Genomic DNA, 17,712 nt, shown 5'->3' with positions numbered 1-17,712 from the left:
CCCCGGGGTCACTGCTCGGGGATGCGCTTTAGGCCCTGGCCTCCATAGGCTTCGGACGAGGCCATGCCCCCCAGAATCCTTTACTGGACTACCCTTCAATATTTGGGGGAGGTGATGGCGCTCCCCCCCCAACACATCTACTTAACAATACCAATACCAATGCCTAACCGCCAAAACCAAAGGAGTTGTGACAATTTGCTACGAGGTAGGCGAAAAACCAAATGGCCGGTGCCAATTTGCCAATTTACCAGGCCCCTTAACGGCGACCAATCAAGGTCCATAGCAAGGTCAGAAGGGGAACCTTAAAAGAGTAAGCGGGTGGGGAAAACCACAGCAGCTGAGTGGTCCAAAGAGGGAGATCCCAGGGCCGCGCCAGCCTTAAATGAGGCAAGCCACACACCCCGAGCCAGCTGATTGGCTGGCGTGAAGCCCGCAACACCACCTCCTCCCAAGGTCGGAAGTGGCTTTATAGAAAGTCAGACTATGGATTTCACTTTACTTTGAAAGCTTCTCCAAAACCACAGGGCAATATCTTTCCTGCCCCTGTTTTCTGATACCTTTTTAGCCAGAGAGTAATCTGGCACCGGAAAGCATATAGTCTACCACTGACTTTTGAGGCATCAGTTTACATTTCAAGTTTCCCCCTGCATACTGACGTCTTCAATTCATACATGCAATTCATACATGCATCCTGGTCGTGTGATGGCTCAATCCATGTGCAGATGGATTGCCATTTTTTAGAACTCTTGATTTTTTTGGAGACCTCTAAAATGGATTGATTACTTACACATGGTTTTGGGCAGTGCTTTTTTCTGGGGGGGGGGTGCAGGGGTACACATCCCCCCTAAACATTTTGCGAATCTTTGTACTTTTGTCCATTTACTGTATTGATTTTTCCCAGTTTGAACTATAAAATGGTGATTTTCCTGAGTCAAAATGAGAGTACCCCTAAATGTTTTTTTTAAGGAAAAAGCACCTGGTTTGGGGAATATTTTATTCGCTGTAACTAGAACTAGAAGTAACTAGAAAAGTCAGCAAACATTGGTCATATTGTGGCATTTGAATCTCCCTTGTACTCTTGAACCTGAAAGGCTCACCATAACCATGTCTGTCATTTCCCCCAGTTGCCTGCTTAGAATATTTCGGCTAGACTGGGCAATAAACATACAAATGAGATATAAATAAATACATTGGAATTGTTGCTTATAAGAGGCTTGGAAGCTTTGCAAGGATGATCCCCCTCATCCTTTGTCCACATGCAGAATACAATGTGCTTGTGGGATTGATGGAATTACTTGGTGTGTGTTTTTCCCTCTTAGATAATTGTAAGTTTATTTTCCTCTTGTTTTTCCGCGTGCAAAACTCAGGTCTTCAGGCCAGGCGATGCCAGTAGATGCATGTTCTGGCAGTACCAACAGAACAGTGACGATTCCAGCTGGAGAGAACCAGATCAACCAGATCGCTCTCAACCCAACAGGCACGTTTCTGTACGCAGCTGCAGGAAATGCAGTGAGAATGTGGGACCTGAAGAGGTAAAGCTTTCCAAAATACTTACTGAGCATGCAAAGATCCTGTGAAGCCCAGTGTGGCTGCAGCCAGTGCTCTCCTCATCCCCTGTTTGCCAACTGACACATCCATGGCAATAGTCCATAGTAGGGAACATCCTATAGGCTTTTGGGTCTATAGGCCTTCTCACGATCTGTTTGCGTTTTGGGAATTGATGCATTATGGCTTTCCCCCATACCTTTCTGCTTATACAAGAAGCCCTGGTCTTGCAGTGGTCAGGGATGATGAGAATTGTAGTCCAAAACATCTGGAGGGCTGAAGGTTGGGGATGCCTGCTGTAGATCGTTCTGCCCGGACACAGATGTCCAGCGCTGAGGGCCTTCTGGCGGTTCCCTCACTACGAGAAGCCAAGTTACAGGGAACCAGGCAGAGGGCCTTCTCGGTAGCGGCACCCGCCCTGTGGAACGCCTTCCCACCAGATGTCAAAGAGAAAAAGAACTACTAAACTTTTAGAAGACATCTGAAGGCAGCCCTATTTAGGGAAGCTTTTAATGGTTAAATGGTTATTGTATTTTAGTGTTTTGTTGGAAGCTGTCCAGAGTGGCTGGGGAAACCCAGCCAGATGGGCGGGGTATAAATAATAAATTATTATTATTATTATTATTATTATTATTATTATTATTATTATTATAGATGAATGGTGATGCACCAGGGAATGCTAAAGTTGCCTGGGCAGCGCAGGTCCTCTTGAGTTTCCAGGAAGAGAGGCACCCACACAATGAATCCACAGCATGGATTCATCCCACATAGACCAGGGCTTCTTGTATAAGCAGAAAGGGCTCTTCCCCAACCTTCAGCCCTCCAGATGTTTTGGACTACAATTCCCATCATCCCTGACCACTGGTCCTGTTATGAGAGTTGTAGGCCAGAACATCTGGAGGGCCGCAGGTTGGGGATGCCTCATCTACAGTGATGTCTAAGCCTTTCTGTGGAGTTGAAGTCTGCTAGCCTCCTATTTTTAACCATGATTTTTGGTGTGAATTGCTGCACACCCTCAGAAGCGGGGTTGTACGTGACTGATGGCGTCTAATATGAACTTAGCCAATGAAACAAACAGAGAAGAAAAATTAAGAGGTGCAAATAACACAAAGAATGGCTCAAACCTGGAAAAAAAGATGTCATAAGTGGAATTCCCAACCTTATATTTACAGCTATTTCTGATTCGGTAGCATTCACCTGCCATCAAGAATGTCAGTAGGAAAAGATCAAAATACAGCGTTTACACTACTCTGTCCAAAACTGGATATTCCTGCTGTTACTAATGTGGTGTTTCACTCCCACTTATACCCATATAATCTGCAGGGATCAAAGCCTGATTTCCAGTGAATTTCTGGAAAATGGGCAGGAGAGATGCTTTCTTTTCCTTTGAAATAATTAAAGCTAAGTCACTTTGCTTGTTTCTGTTCATTTTTTTAGGTTCCAGTCTACAGGAAAACTAACTGGTCACCTGGGCCCTGTTATGTGCCTTACTGTAGACCGCATTTCCAATGGGCAAGATCTCATAATTACTGGCTCAAAGGATCACTATATCAAGGTATTGCCTCCTGCATCTTTACCACAGGAGTAATACAACAAGCTTCAAAAATAGGTTTCCATTTTCTTTGGGTTTTTCCCTGCAAGATGTGGGAACAAGCTGTGCTCCATTTCTACTCAGAACAATGCCTGAGGCTGCAATCCTATACCCACAACTGGGGGTAAACCACATTAAGTGCAATGGAACATAAAGGCATGTTTGGGTTGGACTGCTGGTCTGTCTTTTCTTTTTTCACTTCCAGAAAAGGCTAGTAGTCAAACTGACATTCTCACCTGTGCCTGGAAAAAATATAAATTCAAAGTCAAAAAGTCTTTTGGCACTTCTAGGGTTTTTGTTTCGATGTCGGAGAATAAAATAATTGGATTAACTTTCACTCATTATTCAAGAAAACATACTATTTCCTCCAGGGAGTTTTAAGTTATTTCCTAAATATTAGTATGCATGTGGACTTACTAAGAGGTGAAAGTTACTTTTCTCCCAGGTATTTGTGCTTAGGTTTGCAACCTAATCTCAGGAATTGCTTTTATTCCCTTCTTTCTTGAAGAATTATTCCAAATGTTATTTCTGGCCTCTCCTTAGTTTTGACATGAATACTTTATAATTTTTATGGCTCATAATTACCACATAGACAAAAGGGTGTCAAATCTTCTAATCTTCCTATAGATACCTCTATAGGTTTTACAAACAGTTATTTCTATTGATCATCTGGTGATAGTTTGCTGTTGAGGCTGTTGTGGTTATAAAACAAGAAGCTGACAGACCGTGTAGCAAAAAGGCCTCAAATTGTTTTCTGTGTAATAATCTGGTGTCCATTCTTTGCGATACTGTGATAGTGAGATGGGAAGAGATAGTAATGGCAGCATTTGACCAAAAAGCACACACCTGTAATTTGAGCTAAAGGGGGAAATTAAGTAAATCTGTGCTGGGTTATATATTTCAGATAAGGCATCATTTTTATTGAATTAGTTAATTATTAAAATCAGTCTGTGGTTGGGGCTATTGCACTATTACAAATCCTTTGTAGACGTTTGTATAATACTACTGTGTTGAGTGGGTATTTATGTTTTGTCAATTCCTGACCAAGATTTATGTTGCAGATTTGAAATTGTTTTGCTCCTCTTCCAGATGTTTGATGTAACTGAAGGAGCTTTGGGAACTGTAAGCCCTACACACAACTTTGAGCCTCCCCATTATGATGGCATAGAAGCGCTTACTATCATGGGAGACAACCTTTTTAGCGGATCCAGAGACAATGGAATTAAAAAGTGGGACTTGGCTCAAAAAGACCTCATCCAGGTACTGTTAAAATATAATAGGAACCTTGCGAAACAGAGCTGCCCCCAAACTGGAATTCTTCAGGTACTCCAAAATGAGGCTTCGAAATTTTGGAAGCCAAAAATAATAGTATTTGGGTCTAGAAAACTGATTTTAGAATCTGAAAAGGTTGGATTGAAAATTTTAGTTTGAATCAAAATCAGCTGGGCTTTTCTTCGCCTAAGCAGAAGATTGACAATGTGCAGCATGCTATATGTTGATAGAGCTTTATTTGTGGTCCTCAGGCTGCTGGCAGAATTCTGGTAAAATTCCCAGCATCCATCTTAACTGGAAGTTTCTAACCTTCACAATTGCAGAGGATGTGTTTGATCATGCAGTAGAGAAATACGGGAGTAGGAGATAGAACTTTGAAAGCACACAGTCTAATTTCAATAGATGCTATATTGCCAACTTGCTTTGGATTAAGCAAGCCATAGTTTTTTTAAGAGGTGGACTTAAGTCTTCCATGTTTGTGGACCGCAATTTAATCATGTGAATTGTCCTCTGCTTCATATTATCTGATGCATTTTTCAGAGCTGAACTGCTTGCCTTTCCTCTCCTTATGGATGATGTTGTTTCTCAACCTGATTTTGTGATGTGTCTTTTCAGCAAGTTCCTAATGCCCACAAGGACTGGGTCTGTGCTCTTGGACTTGTGCCCGGTTCCCCCGTGCTTCTCAGCGGCTGTCGCGGGGGTATTCTGAAACTCTGGAATGTAGATACATTTGCACCAATAAGCGAACTCAAGGGACACGACAGTCCCATCAATGCCATCTGCACCAATTCCGGCCAGATTTTTACTGCATCAGAGTGAGTTGCTTTTAATGTTCTTTGCACACGCTGCATAGCTGGAAAGAATTCTGAGCATTCCAGTTCATTTAAAACACTGGCAGTGAGTGGATCTTCTTTGCTTTCCAGTATGTGCAGAAATTCAAAGGGTTTGACTACATTGTGAACCACCAACTTAATTTCCTGGACATTTATGGTCATAGCTGGCAGAGGTTTAAACTGTTATATTTGGGTTGGTTGGGTTTGTTTAAAAAACAAAACAAACTAATGTAAAATGTTCATTGTTTTATATGGAGACATGCATTGTTACTGAATATTATGCTATAGGTTACTTGTAAGGGAAAAGCATAAAAATAGATAAGTTTGTGATATAGCTACTTGTTAGTGAGCTATATGGGAGCCTTTGTTTGTCTACTTGTTAGTGAGTTATTGAGCCTTTGTTTGTCAAATGGAAGTGCTTTGATGTCATGCCATAATACTTAAGACAATGTATTAAAATACAGCCGTAGCATAATAGCTTATTAGGGCTAGTGTAAATGTCAAGTTAGTAAGCAAGCTTTCAGCTATACTGGAGCTCTTCTAGAGCCTTATAATTCTGATCAGCTCAAAAGCTTGCTCATGACTATGTGACTTTTACTTGGTCCTTATAAATGTTATGCGCTACTATTTTATTTGGGTCTTTATGCCTAGTGAACCAAGAGAATCAATAACATAGAGCAGGCATCCCCAAACTCGGCCCTCCAGCTGTTTTGGGACTACAATTCCCATCATCCATGACCACTGGTCCTGTTAACTAGAGATGATGGGAGTTGTAGTCCCAAAACAACTGGAGGGCTGAGTTTGGGGATGTCTGATATAAAGCCTCTTTCAGTGTACTTCTCAGTCTGTTTCCTATATTTCACAGTAGTGCAATGAAATTGTTCTGGGATGCATTTGAGAATCTCTGCTCTGCTTGAGCTAGCAAGTCTCTATAGATCATTGAGCTGCTCTGCATTTGCTTTCTTGAGAGACTGCTTTTGATTAAGGGAACATTTCAGTGGAAGAGTTTTTGGTTTTTTAATTCACGGGTACTGCGCTGTGGGTTAAACCACAGAGCCTGGGACTTGCCGATCTGAAGGTTGGCGGTTCGAATCCCTGCGACGGGGTGAGCTCCCGTTGCTCGGTCCCTGCTCCTGCCAACCTAGCAGTTCGAAAGCACGTCTAAGTGCAAGTAGATAAATAGGTGCCGCTCTGGCGGGAAGGTAAACGGCGTTTCCATGCGCTGCTCTGGTTCGCCAGAAGTGGCTTAGTCATGCTGGCCACATGACCCGGAAGCTGTACACCGGCTCCCTCGGCCAATAAAGCGAGATGAGCACTGCAACCCCAGAGTCGACTGGACCTAATGGTCAGGGGTCCCTTTACCTTTACCTTACTGTATATAAATGGGGAAACGGCTTTTCTCTGCTTCTTCCTTTTCCCACTTCATGCTAATAGATTCTGTTGCTTATAAATATTTTGCAGCGATCGGACTGTGAGAATCTGGAAGGCTCCCTGCAGCTTCGATGGACAGATCTCCGATCCTGGTGATGCGAGCGAAGATGTGGCCAGTAATTAAAGACGAGCGTTGCAGTGCTAGACGTCATAGGCACCTGCTTGCAGCTGGAGAGGAAGAAGAAGATGCAGCTCTCGACTGTACCGTTTAAGTGTGTCGTATTCTGCTGAAACTGCTGCCCTTAAGAACTGCCTTCTGTACTATATTTCAAACACTAGTCTGTTGGTGGTATGCTTGCCTCACATATAATGGCTGGATTTGTGTGCATTTATTAGCTTTGGAAGTTGAACAAACTGGAAGCCTTTCGCCCTGGAATGGTTGTCTCAAGACCTGTAACCTAGGATGTGAAAGTGCCCTGTGTACCTCACTCTCTGACCCCTCCTGTTCAGCTGAGCTTCACTTTATGCTTGTATGGAACGTGCCAGCATATCTCTTGTCTCATTTCCCAAGCCTTTAATGGAAGAGCAGCGGGGGTCCTAAAAAGTTTACTTATGTTTTGCTGCTGTAAGAAACTAAGACTGGAGTGTAAGGGAGGGCGGAGTCTTAGTTTGAGACGGATTACTGCCCTGACTGTGTCATGCTAACAATGAATGCCATATGACCCGCGTTAGTTGTTAGCATTATACTCTTGCTGACCAAAGTTGTGCAGCTGTGTCTACTCTGTGCTCAGGACTAGAAACTAAAATGCTGTCGAGTCATTAACATTTTATTAGTGCTCTGCCTACCACAGTATTCTTACAGAAAAACCTTAATCTATTTTTCTTATGTTTCCGTCATCTCACAATGTTTTATTTAAGAGGAAAAACAAGGTGTCCTTCCTTTTTAACATACTTTGATATGCTGCTAAATATATTTTAGATATGTTTGTTGAACCTTGGAGTTAGTTAAAAGAACGGTAGCAACTGTGTCAACAAAAGGCCGTGTGTAAATACATGGGGTGTAAAGAGAGACTATCTTAACAGTGTGCCTGTGTGGATTTTTTTAATTGCTGTAGATTTGAGTGTGGATATTGAACGAGAGGGTTGTATAATTTATCCAGCTTTTCGGAACATTCATTTGTAAATTCGGCAAGTTTTAGGAACAGTGTTTTATTGGGTTTGCTGTGGGGTAGAGGATATGAACTTGTAAATGTACGGCTTGTGATAGTTGATGCTTACATTAAAAAAAAAAAGACCCACACAATTGAATGTGAACACTTTCATTGCCGCTACTTTTGTTTGGCGCAATACATGAAGAGAAATTAACGTGACACAGGACCCAAGTACTGTACAGAGACGTAAGCAACCCTGTTGGCATTCAGACTAAAAAGGGTGCTTTGTGGATTGCTTTGTTACTCTTTAATGGCCTTTGTTAATCCAAAGAGTGGTCATTAAGGGTCAAGGCTTCCCAGTGCCATTGTAACCCTGGTCATTATCTGAAGGTGGATGGCAGAGGGGAATACAAAGAAAATATCTGAAATCTCCACCTTTTTAAATGCGGAAACTTATTTTGAAATAAAATTAATAATACAGGCAACAAAAGGAAGAATGCATATAGCAATCAGCTCACTGATTACCGTCTTTGGTATATCATAGGTAAGGATGTATGGCAATTAAAGAAAAAGCAAAAGCTGGTGACCTCTTGCTAGAGGAGGTATCAGTCAGAGATGCTTGAGGAGGGGAGCATGTGTGTCCCCCCTTCACTTAGCTGGAGGTGCTGTCATCACTGTGGCTGAAAGGGAACAAAGGGAACTTGTGGCAGTCTTGGGATTGGAGTAGTGAAACATAGGCCTGTCTTGCTGTCTCCAAGAATCTAAAGCTATGGCATTGGGGAGGAAGATCTGTTGGGAGTTTTAATGCTGTGAGCCCTGCCACCTGCCACTCGGTCTGCATACACGTCAGGGCTGGATTTAGGTTTGATGAGGCCCTAAACTACTGAAGGTAATGGGGCCCTTTATATGTCCAGCTGTCCTCTGACACCAACAAATTGTCGCTGGTTTTTTGCGTTGAATGTGGTGCTGTGGGTTAAACCACAGAGCCTAGGACTTGCTGATCAGAAGGTTGGCGGTTCGAATCCCCGCGACGGGGTGAGCTCGGTCCCTGCTCCTGCCAACCTAGCAGTTTGAAAGCACGTCAAAGTGCAAGTAGATAAATAGGTACCGCTCTGGCGGGAAGGTAAACGGCATTTCCGTGCGCTGCTCTGGTTCGCCAGAAGAGGCTTAGTCATGCGGGCCACATGACCCGGAAGCTGTCTGCGGACAAATGCCGGCTCCCTCGGCCAGTAAAGTGAGATGAGCCAGAGTCGGCCACGACAGGACCTAGTGGTCAGGGGTCCCTTTACCTTTATATGCTACATGGTAATTTATGGACCTAATAGATATCTAAAGCCATTTGCACATAACAAAATATGTATTTTAACAAATTAAATTGATATAGAAATGAGCAAACTAGTGATATTTTAGGGAGCAGGCTAGCAGATGGGGCCCATTAATTACATCATAGGAGCCTACACAACACAAAACACTGTTGCTGTATGTAGGTTTGTTTTTTTTATCTTATATTTTGGAAATGTACATCCAGTTTTCCCCCCTTTAATTTTTTTGGGGCTCCCCAAGAGAGTGGGGCCCTAAACTATAGCTTGTTTAGCTTATACGTAAATCCGGCACTGATACATGTATGCACAAACTTTGTATCGCCAAAACCACCATCTGTCTCCAGTGACTACCAAGGAAACCCAACCTACAGTACACATTGGGATCTCTGATTATTTCTCACAGCCTGAAAGTGAGGCTCTGAATTTGCCCAAATGGGCAACAGGGTGGTGACCAAACAGGGACCAAGGCTAAAATGTTTTTGGAATACGTCAGCAGAACGACCAATGAGTGCATTTCAGTTTATAAAAGATATAAGCATAATAATACCGTAGAGAAATTGGCATGTTAAACATAAAAAGAATCCTGGAGAAAGAAGAAAGAACATTATATGTAAGTAGTGACCACATGGCAAACAAAACAGGATATAAATATGCAAGCTTTAAACTTTGTTCAGCAGAAACAATGCACAACTTAACTATTACAAGCAGCAATTGTAGCATGAAAAGCAAGTAAGAATTTTAGCAATTAATTAACTCTAAATTGTGCCCTGGAACTTCCACCAGTCCATGCTAGTTCAAAGCTTTACTATGTAACAGTGATAAAGCAAATTTCCTTAAATATGAAGACTAGAAATTAAAAGGAATAGAGGAGGACTAAAAGGAAAAATCAAGATCTGGAGAGTAAGGCCCAGAAGAGTCCAGAGGGCAGAAGGGAGGAAAAACCAGAAAATAAAATGGTGAAGTTTCAGTGTCACCAAGGAATAGACTATGCCTGTGTGTTTGTGTATACAGGAAAGCTCAATCTCTTCAATATTGCTCATGAACCAAGGTTCTAGACCAGGCATGGCCAAACTTGGCCCTCCAGCTGTTTTGGGACTACAACTCGCATCATCCCTAGCTAACAGGACCAGTGGTCAGGGATGATGGGAATTGTCGACCCAAAACAGCAGGAGGACCAAGTTTGGCCATGCCTGGTCTGGACCAAGGATTGGTTCAGAGGGAAATGGCTGCAAAGTGCTTCAACCCTGAAGAAGCAACACGCTCAAGGCAAGAAAACCCTTGTCTCAAAAATGGAGTCAAAAGGCCCCAGAAGAAACAAAGAACTGCTGGGAATCTTGGAGCCAAGAAAACGAAGAAAAATAAGGGAGCTCTAGCACTTGAGGTGCAACCTCTTTTTCATCTCTCAACATCTCCAGATTCAATATTTTCTCTCACACTACTTTTTTTCTCACTCAAATCCAGTTCTGTACTAGTAAATGAAAAAAGTCGGAGGCCAACAGCTGTACAAACAAGTGTTGGTTTTGTTTTGTTTTTGGGGAGCGACATATTCCTTGATAAAGCTGAAAAGAGAATCATGAAGGTCGTCAGAGCTGCCGGCAAATCTTGTATTGTCTTCACCCTGGTACACGATCTTGGTGCATGGTTCCAGCGCAGGGTCACTCAGGGATGCTGGCTGTAGGGAATACTGTACATTGCACCTTCTTTTCACCACAGTCCATTGTGGCATAGCTTGAGCGAGGCCTAGTCACCACAGGAATCACTTACTTATTCTCCCTTGCTTTTGTAATCCAGAGTTCCAGACCCAGAAAAACACACGCCCTCCCTCGCAACAGGAAACACTCAGACTGTTTATGAGCCACAGATTGAACGAAATATCCCTTCAGTTCCACAGCTCTGTAGGCCTTGTCTTCAGCACCTCTGAATCACAACCCCACCCTATAAAATAAGATGAAACCTATGCTGCTCAAAGATTGGAGTACAGGTAACAAAATTAATGCAGGAGTAGATCACATATGAGACAAAGCAGCACTTCAAGTACCCAGGTAAGTGATGGTGTAGGCTCCTGGGACTAACGCCCCCCCCAAAAAAAATCTGTTGAGCCCTTCAAGCATTCTAGTCAAATACCCAAAAGCCCTCAGGGCTCCTCGCTTGTGGAATGCTCTCCCCAGGGAGACCCCTGACCCCTTCATTACATATCTTTATCTTTTAGTCAAAAACATTTCTCTTCTTCCAGGCCTTTAGTTAATGAAACAATCTATGACCTTTTAAACCGCATGGTGTGGGTATTGTTTTTGTTGTTATGGTATGTGTTTTTGTGTTCTTATATTGAGACCCCTGGGCATAGTAAAGGTAAAGGGACCCCTGACCATTAGGTCCAGTCGTGACCGACTCTGGGGTTGCGGCGCTCATCTCGCTTTATTGGCCAAGGGAGCCAGCGTACAGCTTCCGGGTCATGTGGCTAGCATGACTAAGACGCTTCTGGCGAACCAGAGCAGCACACGGAAACGCCGTTTACCTTCCCACCGGAGTGGTACCTATTTATCTACTTGCCCTTTGATGTGCTTTCGAACTGCTAGGTTGGCAGGAGCAGGGACTGAGCAACGGGAGCTCACCCCGTCGCGGGGATTTGAACCACCAACCTTCTGATCGACAAGTCCTAGGCTCTGTGGTTTAACCCACAGTGACACCCTTTTACCCCTGGGCATAGGGTGGTATATAAACAACAACAACAACTGTCCTGTGACCTTCCCCCCCTCAATTTTTTAAAATTCATTTTATAACACAAATAAAAAACACAAAAATTCTTGTCGTATCCTTATTTTTCTAAACATTGTTAAGTGGGCTTCCCCAAGTCCCACCTATCTGATTTTCATTTTACTTCATCTTTAGCAGTTTACATATATCATAATTTCTAACCATCTCTTTTTTTAAAATCATACTTAACTTCACATTTTATCACTTACAAATAATACTATTTTAAAATGCCCTATCTTCTACTTCTAACCCTACAGCCTATATCCACTTCCAAAGCTATTGTAAGGTTTAAATATTAGCATATTTTTTCAAATATTCCTTAAACTTCTTCTAGTCTTCTTCCACCGTCTCTTCTCTCTGGTCTTGGAGTCTCCCGGTCAGTTCGGCATATAGTCCATCATCTTCATCTGCCATTCTTCGATAGTTGGTAAATCTTGTTTCTTCCAATTCTTTGCTAACAATATTCTTGCAGCTGTTGTGGCATACAGAAGAAAAAGTAACATCCTTTTTGGGGATTTCACCCCCCACTATACCAAGTACAGTGGTACCTCGGGTTACATACACTTCAGGTTACAGACTCCGCTAACCCAGAAATAGTATCTCGGGTTAAGAACTTTGCTTCAGGATGAGTACAGAATCGTGCTTCGTTGGTGCGGCGGCAGCAGGAGGCCCCATTAGCTAAAGTGTTGCTTCAGGTTAAGAACAGTTTCAGGTTAAGAACGGACCTCCGGAACGAATTAAGAACTTAACCCGAGGTACCACTGTAAAAAGGCTTCTGGTTTTTTAATAAATGTGTTTTTCAACTCATTATAAATCTTTTCCCAGAAGTCTTTTACCTTGGGGCACGTCCACCACATGTGGTAAAAGGTTCCTTCTTTTTCTCTACATTTCCAGCATTTATTATCATGAGTATGATACATTTTTGCTAACTTCACTGGTTTTAAATACCATCTGTACATTTTCATAAAATTTTCTCTTAATACATTACAAGCTGTAAAATTGATTCCCTTTTCCCACAATTTCTCCCAACCCACCATCATGGTATTGTGCCCCACATCCCTGGCCCATTCAATCATTACAGATTTCACTTGTTCATCTTTCGTATGCTATTCCAGCAATAAATTATACATCTTTTTTTGTTTTTGTTTTTGTTTTTTTTCTATCTAGTAATTCTGTTTCCAGATTGGATTTCTCTGTTTGAAAACCGATTTTCTTATCCATTTTAAACACTTCATTTATCTGGATGTACTGGAAACAATCATCTATGTCCTGGGACCTTTGCATTATGGTGTTATAGAAATTTAATAAAAATAATAAGGCACCAGGCCATCTCTTCTGGCTCTGGCCCAATAACACCACATCACCAGGGACCACCCCTAGGTTTCAGGTTAGGGCCCTGATATCTCAAGGTCCAGGATATTCTTGACCTGGAAACCCCTTTTCAAGTGTTTGAAAGGAAAACTCAAAGAGAACATTTAATGCCTGCCCCCTGCTGCCTGCTATTCCTGCCCTATCCACCTCCATCATGCATTGAAGGCCCTCGTTTTGGAAAGGAGAATGAAGCTCAAGCAGGGGCTCCCATGAAGATGACAGAGGCCAAGCCAGTGGCTCCTCCTTTTGATAGGTGATGCTCTTTTGAAATCTAGAATCGGGGCAGGGTTAAAGTAAAAGCCCCATGATCCTGTGCAGAACATGATGGGTACATGATAATGGGCCTAGTGAATCAAAGACCATCTAGTCCAGCCAACCAGACCACAGACAGGGGCATTGCCACATTTGCTATTCCCAGCAGGTGATATTCAGAGGCACATTGCCTCCTGCAGAGCCACTGTGCTTAGTAGCCCTTCCTAGCCTAATCTTCCATGAAAAAGCCCATAACATCTCTTTCCTCTTCTATAAAAATTCTTGCAGCATCGTTTTCTCAGAGGAAACGTGGAGCTTTGACTTTAGATCCATGATCCCCTGTGATAAAAGACTGCAAAGATCTCCATAATGTATTGTGGGGTGCAAAATAGTAGGGAGAGTGTTAATTAAAGTGATTTAAGAGGAGTAGGATCATTCCCCTATCTCTGTGGTCAAATGCACGTGTTAAACTTCAAATCTATGCCCACATTGGCCTTGTAGCTTCTGTTACATAAGCAACTCTTCCCCCTTCTTTTCCTGAAGACAGCATTTTTTGATTACAAATAAATTTGCAACTTGTCTTCCCTTCAACCTTACATAACCTGCAAATAAGGTCATTTTTCCCCCTTATCAAAGTAACAAATATTTGCAGTGTGTCAGCTTGCAGATAACTCTGTGTGCCCCGCTAGATCTTGCTTATAAAAGGCCATTGTCTGAGGAGCTTGTGTTATATCTATTCAACCATGGAGAGAAATAAGAAGCTTCATTTTTTGGCTCTTGCTCTTGCAGGTAAGATAGAATTTTATAGTTGGATAGCAGTATATTGGAAGGTGTTTCATATGAGTCAGTCCATTGCTCTATCTAGCTCACTAGACCAGGAATTCCCAAACTTGGGTCTCCAGCTGTTTTGGGACTACAGTTCTCATCACTCTTGACCACTGGTCCTGCTAGCTAAAGATGATGGGAGTTGTAGTCCAAAAACAGCTGGAGACCCAAGTTTGGGGATCCCTGGTCTGGAAGAACTGGCAGTGGTCCTCCAAGGTTATAATGACCGTTTGCCAATCGGATGCCCTCCCATCAGCCTCAGTTTGGGGCCAATGGAATTGGTCACCCCAAACATCCTTTGCTACCTTCACAGGTGCAGTTCTCTGTTTAAGTCAAATGTGCCTTGGGGTTATGGAATAAAAAGACACTTTAAAAAAATTGTAGTAGGTGCCTGTAAAGGTGAACTGCGGTAGAAAAGTTGCCCAGATCCATTTGTGTTTCCCTTGATAAAAGACTTTCTTCATAATGCATCTATAATGCAGCTGCCCTTTTTCTTGTTCTTGGATTGTGTTCAACAGCTGTTATTGATTCTTCATTCATTCAGTAATTCAACCGTGTATGTATCTTACCCTTCCAATGCATTCCCTTTTTTGGGAGCAGTTTGTTGTTGTTGTTGTTTAGTCGTTTAGTCGTGTCCGACTCTTCGTGACCCCATGGACCAGAGCATACCAGGCACTCCTGTCTTCCACTGCCTCCTGCAGTTTGGTCAAACTCATGCTGGTAGCTTCGAGAACACTGTCCAACCATCTCGTCCTCTGTCGTCCCCTTCTTCTTGTGCCCTCCATCTTTCCCAACATCACGGTCTTTTCTCTTCTGATGAGGTAGCCAAAGTATTGGAGTCTCAGCTTCAGGATCTGTCCTTCCAGTGAGCACTCGGGGCTGATTTCCTTCAGAATGGAGAGGTTTGATCTTCTTGCAGTCCATGGGACTCTCAAGAGTCTCCTCCAGCACCAGAATTCAAACGCATCAATTCTTCGGCGATCAGCCTTCTTTATGGTCCAGCTCTCACTTCCATACATCACTACTGGGAAAACCATAGCTTTAACTATACGGACCTTTGTTGGCAAGGTGATGTCTCTGCTTTTTAAGATGCTGTCTAGGTTGGTCATTGCTTGGAGCAGTTTACAATAGTCCAAAGTGCTGTGATCCATAAGAACAATATACAAACCGTCTGAGGAGACAGACATTCAAAGACTCCCCAGAAAAGAAACCCTCATCTGCCTAATATCAAAAAAAAGCTTGCTGGAACAGGGAAGCTTTCACTGGGCAGTAAAGGAGAGGGCCAAATCAACCTTCAGTAATCTGGTGCAACCGCTAAGAAGGCCCATGATCTTGCCCCAGTCAGTCAGGCATCCTGCACAGCTGGGGCAGAGAGGAAGGTGTTTTAGGGAGTAGCAGGCCGGTTACAGGTAGTGGGAGAGGCAGTCTTTAGTGTATCTTGGCTCAACTGTTGATCTGTGAGGATGTCTACCTCCTTCGATCATAAGTAGCAAAATAGTTCAAAACAGAACCAAAGAAAGGGGAGAAGATACTGGAAAGGAGGAATGCTTTTTGATAAATTAACTGGCAGTCTTTCGGTTCGAACGCCTTCCATAGTGGCTTCTTTGTCTCTTTACAAATAAGACCCTGCAGGTTCTTTGAAAAGGATGGTTTCTGAGCAATTTGTAAAGAAACATGCCCTTGAAGAAGGCGCTTTTGCAAATTTTGCAGGCAAATTTAACAGTAAACATGCACCCTTTCCAGCATCTTTGAGATACACTTCCCCTGTTTTGTTTACATCAGTAGATGCTTCCTGTTTTGGAAGATTTTCCTTTCAGCAAAATAGTTCCCCACACAATGTGCTTTAGGTTGTAGCTCTTCTTTAGGAACAACCGGACTGGTTTCAGCTGGGAAACGGCAGCAATTCTGCCGGCTATCTGCTAAAGCAGGTAAAATGCAATATCCCTCTTCTCTCAATTCCTGTGATGGTGCCTTCCCGTTCTCCCCCCAAATGGGTGGCCAAATATTGGCTTTGGGAATTGCATGTGGCCATTCTTACCAGCAGGCCATAAAGAATGTCAGTCACCCATATGGAAAACCAATACAGGCATCATCTGCTTTCCCCAAAATGAGAGATTTTTTTAAAAGCCACCAGTGGGCAGCACAAGCTTTTGCTAAGGGGTTTAAAATCGTTTTTATTATTACTTCTAAGACCTTCTGTGCGAGTTCAGATCTAGAATTAAAATGCTTCCCTTCTCTAGAGATTGCGTGGGATTACGTATTTATTTATTCACGGGGGAGAAAGCGTATGGGATACGATCTCATTCAACATGTTTCTGTTTGCAAAGTGGAATACAATGAACAGTATTCTTAAGGCCTGGCGGGATTAAGCGTTATTCTAAGCATGCCATAGAACAGTTCCCAAAGCAAACCGGGTCCCTGCTGTAGCGCAATTGCCAGAATTGTGGCAGCACAATATGCAGATTGTGCTTATCAAGTGTTTTCATGGCACTTTAAATATCGGTACATGATGTCCCCGTAAACTTCAATATTTAAAAGGCCACGAACATTCTTGGCATCAGGTTACCAAAGAAAAGAAAGAATTTCTGGGGGTGGTCGGGGAGAAACAGTTACACCTCATATTGAGGGAACTCGGAAATCTTGACAGGGTGGACTGGAAAGATGATAGTTGCAATTTGCTCAACAAATACTCTGATGTCAAGGTTCTTTTAATTCTGCAGAATTTGTTTTTTGGGGGGTAGCGAATGTGCAGGGACTTCAGCTATATCTCTGTAAAGTTCACCATTACTCTGTGGGGTTAGGAAGCAGTTTCAGAATGCCAGAAGTCCCAAAATGTTGTCAAAAGGCAATGGGATCGTGACCAGTCAAATAGCGCTAGGTGGAAATATGTAGACCGTGGGTAGTCAAACTAAGGCCCAGGGGCCGGATCCAGCCCAATCGCCTTCTAAATCCCGCCCATGGGCGGTCCAGGAATCAGTGTGTTTTTACATGAGTAGAATGTGTCCTTTTTAAAAGATGCATCTCTGGGTTATTTATGGGGCCTGCCTGATGTTTTTACATGAGTAGAATGTGTGCTTTTATTTAAAATTCATCTCTGGGTTATTTGTGGAGCATAGGAATTTGTTTTCCATCCAAAAAAATATAGTGCGGCCCTCCCTCAAGGTCTGAGGGACAGTGGACCGGCCCCCTGCTGAAAAAGTTTGCTGACCCCTGATGGACACCTACAATACGGAGATCTACTAGAGCAGGAATGGGGAATATTAAGACCCGCCAGGTGTTAGACACGAATTCCCATTGGCCCCAGTCAGCTTGGCAAAGTATACAATGAGAGTTAAGTCAGAGATCTATGTCCTACTGCTCTGCACGCAGTAGCATGCGCTCAGTGAACTAGGGGGACTAGGCTAGTCTCCTAAATGTTCCCGGTG

General features: G+C 42.9%; 2 protein-coding genes across 10 annotated transcripts in view; both read left to right on the top strand.

Annotated features, from left to right (window-relative positions):
• KIF21A (kinesin family member 21A) overlaps positions 1-7,915 on the top strand; it is a 100,682-nt gene extending 92,767 nt beyond the window's left edge. For all 9 annotated transcript variants that reach the window (XM_081023446.1, XM_081023451.1, XM_081023450.1 and 6 more), the window contains 5 exons: positions 1,368-1,532; positions 2,983-3,100; positions 4,226-4,396; positions 5,024-5,223; positions 6,703-7,915. In XM_081023446.1, the coding sequence (XP_080879572.1) occupies positions 1,368-1,532; positions 2,983-3,100; positions 4,226-4,396; positions 5,024-5,223; positions 6,703-6,796 (748 nt within the window). In that variant the 3' untranslated portion in view covers positions 6,797-7,915. The remainder of the gene's footprint in view (positions 1-1,367; positions 1,533-2,982; positions 3,101-4,225; positions 4,397-5,023; positions 5,224-6,702) is intronic.
• A 6,215-nt stretch (positions 7,916-14,130) lies between these two features.
• The window catches only part of LOC308486588 (sucrase-isomaltase, intestinal-like), a 96,034-nt gene continuing 92,452 nt past the window's right edge, over positions 14,131-17,712 (top strand). Inside the window, exon 1 of the mRNA XM_081023566.1 lies at positions 14,131-14,251. Coding sequence (XP_080879692.1) covers positions 14,206-14,251 — 46 coding nt within the window. The 5' untranslated portion in view covers positions 14,131-14,205. The remainder of the gene's footprint in view (positions 14,252-17,712) is intronic.

This window comes from Podarcis pityusensis, assembly GCF_964106645.2.
Source record: "Podarcis pityusensis genome assembly, chromosome: 10".
Classification (NCBI taxonomy): domain Eukaryota; kingdom Metazoa; phylum Chordata; class Lepidosauria; order Squamata; family Lacertidae; genus Podarcis; species Podarcis pityusensis.
The sequence above is the reverse complement of the archived record's forward strand: the minus strand, read 5'-3'. Positions and strand labels throughout refer to the sequence as shown.